This window comes from Triplophysa dalaica, chromosome 7 (genome assembly GCF_015846415.1).
Source record: "Triplophysa dalaica isolate WHDGS20190420 chromosome 7, ASM1584641v1, whole genome shotgun sequence".
NCBI classification, from domain to species: Eukaryota; Metazoa; Chordata; class Actinopteri; order Cypriniformes; family Nemacheilidae; genus Triplophysa; species Triplophysa dalaica.
In genome coordinates, this window is record NC_079548.1 from 13,830,731 (window position 1) to 13,842,376 (window position 11,646).

Consider the following 11,646-nt stretch of genomic DNA (forward strand, 5'->3'; position numbering starts at 1 on the left):
TATGATTTGACTAAGACTGCCCAAATGTATAAGCAAGTGAGGTGGGCGTACCTGTCAGTACAATTGAAGAGGAACCCTGTGTTCCAAAATGGTAAGAGGCATTACATTTTCGTCACACGCTTGCAGTATTCGACCAATCACTACGCACTGGTTATCCTGCCAATCATAGCACATGTTTCAGAGAGACGGGACAAGAGGTATTGCAAACATGCACGGTATGTGGAAAATACAGTGGTTTTGAACCTTATATTATGTATACACATTGCATTACATCTAAAACAAATGATTATATTCATTTCAGCTGTGTTATATCCCCCCTTTTGTCTAAATATTTAGCAATTTCAGGAATTTAAAAAGCTACAGAAGTTGTCATTTGAAATGCTTAATTGTACAGACGTATTATAATTTTTGGCTATAGTGAATTTAGTTGTCAAATAATACAAGAAAATTGTTATAGAACACATTTAAAATGATGATTTGATGTAATATGAATACTACCATGTATTTACAGTATGGAAACTTCTTTGCAAATGAAACTCTTAAGATGCCTTAATATTTTAGGCAAGAGGTCCTCTGCATTTGTGATTAAAAAGTTTGAAAACCCCTGATATAGAACAACCTAGAAACCACCTTACAACACCTTTGCAATGACCCAGAATGCCTTGGCAACACCATAGCAACCACCTAAAACACTTGAGCAACTAAGTGCCACGTTTTGCCACAGCAAGTAAAGTTAATTTTAATTTAAGTTAATAGTTTTAGACTAATTTTCACTTTCATTTGCAGAAGTTGGGTACTGGAACAAGTGAAAGTATACACCGTAAGTATCGTGTTGCATACTGGCATAAAACATTAAATCTACCAGAACCACTAATCTGTGTTGGTTTGTTTCATTTAAGTCATACAATGGATTAAAGGTGTATTTATAAAAAAAATCACTAGTCTGTATATCAGCTCTTCAGAAAGGTATCTCGGCCAATTAGACTCTTAAGATCAGAACAAACTTTTATCTATTCTGAAATGTAATGCCTATCATATATGGAAAAACTCATAAACACTGCTTTGTGAATTCTTCTTCATATGAATGAACTATGTTTTGTGGTTTATCATACTATGATAAACATATTATCATACTGTCAAACACAATCACCTGTCAGAGAGAGACAGTCAAGTTTCTCAACACGTACTGCATGTGGAGGCTTCTAGAAGTGGTTGTTTTAAAAGACATTAATGGATGACCTTGAAAACCTTTCACATATATGATATATGCAGGCATATGTGCTATTATATGTCAAAAATATATTTGCCTGTAACAAATATTTGTTACAGTTATCGCATGTGTCCACAAATGAATGTTTTGATTTCTTTGGTCATTATTTTTAGGTTAGCTTCCATTGGTATTACTGGCACTGCTCTGTCTTGGTTTAGGTCATATCTATCTGGTCGCAGTCAGTGTATTCAATTAAAAGGTTTTAATTCAAGAATTTTGAAAGTCACCACTGGTGTTCCCCAGGGTTCTGTGCTTGGCCCGTTTCTTTTCATTATCTATATGCTCCCTCTTGGTTATATTATAAGGAAATAAAACACTCATTTTCATTGTTATGCGGATGACACCCAACTTTACCTGTCTGCCAAACCCACTGGATCTTTTCCTCCGCCATCTTTGTCAAGCTGTTTAGCTGAAATTAAAGATTGGCTCTCAGCAAACTTCTTGAAGGTAAATGGCAACAAAACTGAGGCTCTGCTTGTTGGCAATAGATCTGTTGTGTCTAAATCTAATTGTTTTTCTCTATACGTTGACAATACTGCAATCTGTCCGTCCTCTCAGGTTAAAAGTGTGGGTGTCATCATGGATAGCACACTATCTTTTAAAGCTCAAATTAACAATATCACGCAGATTGCATATTTCCATCTGCGCAATATTAACCATCTCCGTCCCTTTCTTTCAAATAGTAATACTGCAGTTCTTATCCACACACTAGTCACTTCACGTATCGACTACTGCAATGCTTTTCTCACAGGTATTCCCTCCAAATTGCTACATAAGCTTCAATTGGTTCAGAATTCTGCAGCTCGTGTTCTCTCTAGAACACCTCATACTGAGCACATTTCTCCAGTTCTCCAGCAATTGCACTGGCTTGCGGTTAAACATAGACTTGAAATCAAAATCTTGCTACTCACTTAAAAGGCACTTCATAATCTTGCACAACAATATCTTACTCAACTTCTTCATGTTTACACTCCTTCACGTGCATTCAGATCTTCATCCTCAATTTCTCTTGTGGTGCCTCGTATTCGACTTACTACTGTGGGTGCCAGATCTTTTAGTTATGCTGCTCCGCGCCTATGGAACTCTCTTCCTCTTGATGTTCGCAATAGCCAGTGCTTGTTTACTTTTAAAATGCGTCTTAAGACATGTCTTTTTCAACAGGCTTTTTTATAACTTTTTAATTTTTTTATTGAGATCTTATTGCACTTTATATGTATATGCTGTTTGTTTGTTGTGTGTTTTGTTTTATGTAGTGACCTATATATTGCATGTGCGGTGACCTTGGGTGTTCTGAAAGGTGCCATGAAATAAAATGCATTATTATTATTATTGTTTTGTTCCTGTCTATGCATGGAATAGGACATGTGGTAGGTGTCCTTGGGTGAACTTCTTCATCACTAAATCCTTGCTAAACTATTGTTTCTTCCTCTCATTTGTGACCAGAACAAGATTGGCGTGTTGATTTTATTTATGTTAGGTTTTCCAATAGAGATAGTAAATAAAGGATTTCTTTTTTACTTACACTTTTGTGGTTGCCATATTTTTTGTCATAGTTTCGAGCCGAAATGTAACACTCTCTACCACCTCAGGTCCACTTTACATTTAGGCAAAGCCAATTAAATTAAAAAAATTAAGCATCGAATGAGCAAAATCTAACATTCGATTTTTAAAAATTACATTAATCACAATGTGTGGTTACATAGTGACACAAACTAATCTAAAATGATGCATTACTGCCACCTGCTGTTTTAGTAGTAGTGCTTATTGATTTATTAATATTTAGGGCAATTATTGTTTAATTTCAGTATCAGCTGTGATAATGTGTAAAGTATTATAGTAATTTATTGTTGTTTCATTTCACATATCAGTTGTGAAAACCTTAAGTATTTTAGAGTAAAAATGTTTTTGTGCAGGGATGCTGTTAGAGTCTGTCACTGTGGTGTCTGGCACAATAATACACAGCTGTGTCTTGAGCTTGCATATTGTTTCCTTTCAATGTCACTATATTATTAGAGGTGTCTCTGGTGATGCTGAACTTGGTTTTCAGGGAATCCTTGTAGTCTAAGTTTCCATTATAATAGATCACCCCAATCCACTCCAGAGCTTTTCCTGCAGGTTGACGGATCCAGCCTGTATGATAGCTAGTAACTGAATAAGAGACTTTACAGTTGATAGTCATAGAGCCATCAGGTCTAACAGTCAAAAACTCAGGTTGAGAGAGTTGCTCTGCATTAGTACCTGTTGAAAAGTAAATCAGAATCAAAATTACTTCAAAAAAAGGAAATTCAGTTTAATACTGTTAATTTAATTTATCACAATCTATGGCATAATGAATGAAAAACAAATACGTACAATAAACTACTGCCAGAAGCAACACTAAAGATGAAGAGAACATGCTGTATTTTACAGTGTGGTTGACAGAATAAAAGTATCTCACACATCTAATAATCAGAGGAATGTATTTAATCTGACTCATGCCCACTGTTTACATATGGAACAGGAGATTTGCATACAGACAGCTGGGAATTCAAATAACAAGAACACAGTACAAAATACATTTATATATTTAAAGAAGAGTCTGTTGACACAAGTGATGATTTGCAATTGTGTTATTGTGTGTGGTTTGTTTTGGCAATGGGTAGTTGACTACTGTTCACTTTATTCTACCAATCACAACACTAGACTAGCAAACATGTTACTTGCAACAATCTTGCTACAATTTTAGAGGATCCCTCTACCACCTCAACTCCACTTTACATTTAGGCAAAGCCAATTAAACTATTAAAAAAATAAGCATCAAATGAGCAAAATCTTCCATTCTATTAAAATAATTACATTAATCATCATCTGTGGCAGTTTGCATGTTCTCCCCGTGCCTCGGGGGTTTCCTCCGGGTACTCCGGTTTCCTCCCCTGGTCCAAAGACATGCATGGTAGGTTGATTGGCATCTCTGGAAAAAATTGTCTGTAGGGTGTGAGTGCGTGAGTGAATGAGTGAGTGTGTGTGCCCTGCGATGGGTTGGCACTCCATCCAGGGTGTATCCTGCCTTGATGCCCGATGACTCCTGAGATAGGCACAGGCTCCCCGTGACCCGAGGTAGTTCGGATAAGCGGTAGAAAATGGAATGGAATGGAACAATCTGTGGTTACATACTGACACTAAACTAATCTAAAATGATGCATTACTGCAACCTGCTGTTTTAGTAGTAGTGCTTATTGAATTATTCATATTTAGGGTAATTATTGTTCAATTTCAGTGTCAGCTGTCATAATGTGTAAAGTATTATAGTATTTTTTTTTTCATTTCACATATCAGTTGTGAAAACCTTAAGTATTTTAGAGTAATAATGTTTTTGTACAGGGATGCTGTTAGAGTCTGTCACTGTGGTCTCTGGCACAATAATACACAGCTGTGTCTTGAGCTTGCATATTGTTTCCTTTCAATGTCACTATATTATTAGAGGTGTCTCTGGTTATGCTGAACTTGGATTTTAAAGAATCCTTGTAGTCTAGGCTTCCACCAGACCAGATCACCCCAATCCACTCCAGAGCTTTTCCTGCAGGTTGACGGATCCAGCCTGTACCATAGCTAGTAACTGAATAAGAGACTTTACAGTTGATAGTCAGAGAGCCGTCAGGTCTAATAGTCAAAAACTCAGGTTGAGAGAGTTGCTCTGCATTAGTACCTGTTGAAAAGTAAATCAGAATCAAAATTACTTCAAAAAAAGGAAATTCAGTTTAATACTGTTAATTTAATTTATCACAATCTACTGCATAAGGAATGAAAAACAAATACGTACAATAAACTACTGCCAGAAGCAACACTAAAGATGAAGAGAACATGCTGTATTTTACAGTGTGGTTGACAGAATAAAAGTATCTCGCACATCTAATAATCAGAGGAATGTATTTAATCTGACTCATGCCCACTGTTTACATATGGAACAGGAGATTTGCATACAGACAGCTGGGAATTCAAATAACAAGAACACAGTACAAAATACAAATTTAAAGAAGAGTCTGTTGACACAAGTCATCATTTGCAATTGTATTATTGTGTGTGTTTTGTTTTGGCAATGGGTAGTTGACTACTGTTCACTTTATTCTACCAATCACAACACTAGACTAGCAAACATGTTACTTGCATCAATCTTGCTACAATTCTTGAGTATCTCTCTACCACCTCAGTTACTTCAAAATTAGGCAAAGTCAATTAAACTTAAAAAAATAAACATCAAACGAGCAAAATGTTACATTCTATTAAAAAATTACATTAATCACAATCTATGGTTACATACTGAGACTAAACTAATCTAAAATGATGCATTACTGCCACCTGCTGTTTTAGTAGTAGTGCTTATTGAATTATTCATATTTAGGGTAATTATTGTTTAATTTCAGTATCAGCTGTGATAATGTGTAAAGTATTATAGTAATTTATTGTTGTTTCATTTCACATATCAGTTTTGAAAACCTAAAGTATTTTAGAGTAATAATGTTTTTGTACAGGGATGCTGTCAGAGTCTGTCACTGTGGTGTCTGGCACAATAATACACAGCTGTGTCTTGAGCTTGTATATTATTTCCATTCAATGTCACTATATTATTAGAGGTGTCTCTGGTGATGCTGAACTTGGATTTAAAGGAGTCCTTGTAGTCTGTGCTTCCACCAGTATAGATCCACCCAATCCATTCCAGAGGTTTTCCTGCAGTCTGTCGTATCCAGTTAGTGCAGTAGCTGCTGTCAGTCAGTGAATATCAAGACACCTTACAGGACAGAGTCAAAGTCTCACCAGGCCTGACAACACTGGATGCAGGCTGAGTCAGTTCAACACAGTGAACACCTCGTAAATATATTAAATGATAAATCATTTAGCAAAGTATTGAGGAAAAAAGTCCCACAGCTATTAGTACTTACAAGACATCACTGCTGACAGCAGCAAAAACAGATATGAGTACAACATGGTTTGAATTAGGATTAGCTACTTTAGATCACTCTGTTTATTTTGACCCATGAAGCAGGGCTGGGGCATATTTGCATACAGCACGTTACTCATTTTCTCTTTTGAAAAAGTCCATTTTTGATATTAAGTTTTACTGTTGAAAAAGGAAAAATAATGTCAACCACACTGTGACACCCATCGCTGTCTATTTACTTGATTACTCATTTGTGCACATATTACACAACAGGCCTATTTAATGCTTTTACAATAATTGCTTTCAATCACAAACACAAACATATATTATTATTAAAAAACACAAGACATGCACATTTGGCCTATGAGCTCTGATATCAGCCACCTCAATATTTAACGTATTATAGAATAGTGTTTCTCATGCCTGTTTCACACCCACAGTCCTCAATTTTGAATGTCCCTGTTATCAAACACAATAATTGGAATGATTGTCAATAGAAGGTCTGTCTCTTTTTCAAATCTTTAAAATGTCACCGTAGCACAAATGAAGAATGAATTACTTTTAAACAAATCGAAATTTATATAAATTTTACATAAAAGTAAGTGTTACATATTTAAGGTGGCCATAACCCATGTCTGCATATCTCATGTTAATCTTGAGTCCTTACAGAATAGTAACGCACCCTTCAAATATCCGTAGAGTCTTTAGTTTGATCACGTTTATAAATGACAGATACAGTTGTACGATTATTTCAGAAAAGTTATGACACGTGTGGAAGAGGAGGGGAACTAAAGCACATGCACATCGAATGCCAACAAAACCCAGACATATGACTCAGTTTCACTTACCGTGTGCAGTTCATGTCCGGCATCTTTTAGCGCTGGGACAGCGCCATCTATCAGTTTTAAACGATCTCCAAATACACTGTTTATATAATATCCATCACTAAAATGGAGTGAACAAAGCAAACACACACATCTCACTATCGCAAGAGTAACAAGCTCCAGCGGAGTCCCAAAGCGCAGCCATTGTTGATGTAAGAGTGTCTCGCTCAGCGGTTGATGTATGGGCAGGCTATTTCTTTCACCTTCACGAGAATTGCCCAATAAGGAACTAAGAAAAGTTGCTACGAAAAAATACTTTACAAAACCTATACGAACGCTGTGGGAGTGTATTGAGCACAGAAATACTACGTAATAATACTACTCTGGTAATTTGAAATGTGCTTTTCAGTTTTTCACTGTATTGTGTGCTACCACTATTACAAATCCATCCAATCCATTCCAGAGGTTTTCCTGCAGTCTGTCGTATCCAGTGAGAGCAGTAGCTGCTGTCAGTCAGTGAATATCCAGACACCTTACAGGACAGAGTCAAAGTCTCACCAGGTCTGACAACACGGGTTGCAGTCAGTACAACACAGTGAAAACTTGGTAAAAATATGAAATAATAAATCATTTAGAAAAGCATTGTAAAAATCTGCTATTGGTCTGGGTTGTAGTACTTACAAGTCAGCAATGCTGACAGCAGCAAAAAAAGATATGAGTACAACATGATTCGAGAGGAAATTAGGTTCTCAAGATCAAACTCGAGTTTTAAACTCGTTGGGAGGAATATTTGCATACAACCCCTCATTATATCTGAGTGTCATAGTGAAAAGTTTCCCAGTCATACAAACACTCCCCATTGTCCACTCATCACCTTCTTAATGATCGATTTCTCAATTAAATAATAAATTGGATTTAAATACATCAAAACAAAAATTTGAAGTAAAGTGGAATACAAATAAAATGAACTTCAACTGCAATAATTAAGAACAATGCAAACAATTTTGTAATAGAAATGTCCATCAAGCTACTTTAAATTAATTTAGACCGTCCACTCAGTGTTAGTGTCCTCACTGTTGTTATGATGTTCTGTGCTGTCACCTCTCGAATGGGGAACGCATATGCAACATTATCAGTTAAGGTGCTTTAGTTTTCTGTATATCTGTAACACTCAATGTATCACTGTTTTGGTCGAGCAGAGTAATACACAGCAGAATCCTCTGCTGTTAGACCAGAAAGTTTCAGATACGAAACACCTTTGCTGTTGTCTTTTTCTTATTTCTCTTCTTCCCTCACAGTTTCTCATACCATGTCTGTCCATTGGAAGTGTCAATTTGCCCAATCTATTTTAAGGGCTTTCCAGTAGGTTGTCGTATACAGCAGATTCCATAAGAAATTGTATCCTACAGCTCCAATCTTCTGAAGAACTGGAGATTTAGGAATGGATTCCAAACTCTGTCACTGGACACCTAATAAAGAGAAAAAAATTCCAAAATAAAAGCCATAGAGTTAAAACCAACTAAAGACACAAATAAAAAGAAGATTAACAAACACATTGTTAGGAGTTAGAAGAATTTAACATTGAAAAACTCACAGAGTTCGTCTCCAACAGAGTACGATGAATAAGAAGAATGTTCTCTTCATTTTGGAGGTGCTAAAGTACCCCAGATCCACCTGAGGAGCACATTTATACTGGATAGGGCAACCAGACCTTAGATTTGCATTTTGAGCTCCTTAGTGTAGAATTATTGTGTCATTAAAACAAACTTTAAAACAACAGAATGAAAATATAACGCATTGCATGACATCATTGCTGCATCTTTCTTGAGATTTAGTATCATTTCATGTATTAAAATAAGTCACGTTAATAGATTAGGGTACATTATTCTCATACTTTCCATTATGAATTTGTTTGATTAAACATGAACACTGTGATGACGGCCTTAAGACAGTAATATGTAGGCTAAAGCAGTTTATGCTGTCAAATAATTTATTTATAAAACACTGTAACAAGAATCAAGTAACATTCAAGTTAAATAAGGTTAAATGAGAGCAGACATTATATTCAATGGTAACTGACAGCCTAAAATACATTCCACAAATGATATAAATCTGACCCAGAATAATCCTTTGATGTTACATGCTACAGCAGTCAAAGCTCAATCCAGATCCACGACAGGCAAGAATCAAATTATCTCCAAGCATCTTCTGAACAGTGCTTTCAATGGACTCCATAATTGGCCCATTTATAGCTAGAAAAAAGTCTGTATATTTATAGTATATTTATGTAGAACTAATTAAATGTGTTTGCAGTTAAACTCAGAGTTTAGGATGAGCGAGAACAGCAGGCAGAGTGTGTTCCTCATCTTGTATACGTGTATACTATTAATAATAAAACAATCTTTCCATTCCCTACCACAATATGTGTCTAATTTTGAATTCTCTGCAAATGGGATACCAAAAATAAGGTTGTATTTTTTATTTTATTTGTTGGTTAGCTGTGCATTTGTCTGCTCACAAACAGCAATGCATTTACTGTGTCAACAAGATAATATAAAAAATAGAGAATAAGTTATTTCTTCAAAATAATATTTCTTCAAAATAACTTAATTTGTTTTCAACAGAACAAAAAATATGCAAGATTATTTTTTACTATGGTATTGAGTGATGTCCCAGAACTGAAAATTCCTAACATTCTCCTAAATATCTTTCTCTGGGTTCGACAGAAAAAAGGAAATGTAGAGGCCTACAGTTTTGAAACAACCTGAGGGTGAGTATTGTAGGAGGGTTGGAAACATAATAGCAAACACCAAAGAGCATATTTACATTTATGCATGTGGCAGACGCTTTTATCTAAAGCGACTTAGATTGCATTAACCTATACATTTATACTTCGTCGTTAAAAGAAAGTTATACAAATGATGGTCCCAAAAGATCTGAAACCTTTCCTGGAATAACTTTAAACCAAGAAATAGTTAATATAATAAAACTATTATAATAGTACTTGTTATTACTGGGTGCAGTGGAAAATATCAGCAGTGATTAAATGAAATACATGATTGTTTCAGTAGTCTCTACAATAGGCCTGTGACTGCAGAGCAGAACTCAACATGCTCTTTTTATAGCTATGTGTGTGCTCCAGATTACATGTCAAAAGGGAGGACATTTGCATAATTTTCTAATTATTGACAAATTAATTGCCTTATTATACTATTGTGAATTTATAGACCAGCTGCAAATCTTAGTAAAGCTTCTGGTGTTTTTGTCATGATTCCACTATCATGTCATGTTTATTCTTGTTGTTTGAGTGGAGTCATGGCATAACCTATGGTTTTGTGTGAGATTGAGTGATCTTTCTCGTGTCTTGTCATTGTTCCCTACATCTCGTTCCTTGTCAGCCTCTCCTTAGTGCTAATCCCCAGCACCTGTTTCTCGTTAACTATCCTTTGTCTGTTTCCCCTATAAAGAGTCCTCATGTTTCTTTGTCTCGTTGCTCGTGCATTGTATGCAGTACCTGTGAGTCTGTCTGCTGTTTGCTTCACGCACCCGTCTTTACTTGTTCCTGTCTCCTTGTCTAGTAAGTGTTAGTTTAGTGTTTGTTACCAGTGTTTGTTTATAGTTTAGTAAGTCAGTGTTTCTTGTTAAAATTATATATATCCCTGTCTTGTTTTCCCCCCACGTGGGGTTTTGTTTTGCCTGTCTTGTTTAGTGTTTATTTGTTAATAAATATCCTCGTTTTCCATCAATACCGTCTGTGTCTGCCTGCACTTGGGTTCTCACGCCATGTCTCACATGAGAGTTCATGACAGAATGCACGAGCCACAACAGAACCCAGTAGGCAGCATGGACGGTACGACGTTGTCCTTGCGGTCTCGCCAGGCCCACTTGATGCTTGGATTCCGCCAGGGGAATTATGGTGACCAGGAGTTCGCCAGGGCATTCTCGGCGGTGGCGGAGGTGACCGAGTTTGGTGAGGCGGAGTTGAAGACGATCTTCAACTGCTGCCTCACCCGGCGCCTCACACCGTCAGAGAAGAGGCTGCTGGCTCCCTTGGGGTTTGCGGACATGGTCAGGTACGTGGCCAACCGTAGCGATCCCGGGGGTGAGGTTCCACATGGGACTTTCACCCCACGGTCGAGCGCTGCGGAGGGTATCGTCCTGGCCGCCGCTGCCCTTGGGGAGTCAGTACCCTCTGGCTCGAGCTCCACGGTCGCCAGCCCTTCTGGTGGAGTCCAAGATGAGTGGGTGGCTAGAGACTCGAGGACGACGTCGCGGGAGTCCTCCTTCCCGGTACTCCCTCGGTTCCCCACTGGCCCGGCTGAGTCAGCCGTGGGCCAGACTGACCGTAGTGGGAGGAGAAGGCCACGTGGAGGACGTCCCAGGCCGAAATTGCTGTCCTGTCGCCCAGTTCAGCAACCGGCAACAGTTCCGGGTTCCCCGAGTCCTGTGGTCCCGAGTCCTGTGGTCCCGAGTCCTGTGGTCCCGAGTCCTGTGGTCCCGAGTCCTGTGGTCCCGAGTCCTGTGGTCCCGAGTCCTGTGGTCCCGAGTCCTGTGGTCCCGAGTCCTGTGGTCCCGAGTCCTGTGGTCCCGAGTCCTGTGGTCCCGAGTCCTGTGGTCCCGAGTCCTGTGGTCCCGAG

The 11,646-nt window shown here is 37.8% G+C and overlaps 1 gene segment (V, D, J or C); it reads right to left on the reverse strand.

The window, feature by feature from the left end:
• Positions 1–5,786: 5,786 nt before the first annotated feature.
• Positions 5,787–8,696, reverse strand: LOC130425847 (Ig heavy chain V region VH558 A1/A4-like). The segment is given in 6 exon segments: positions 5,787–6,112; positions 6,187–6,250; positions 7,169–7,272; positions 7,451–7,562; positions 8,417–8,464; positions 8,673–8,696. Coding segments are annotated over 6 exon segments (678 nt in total).
• Positions 8,697–11,646: the final 2,950 nt, after the last annotated feature.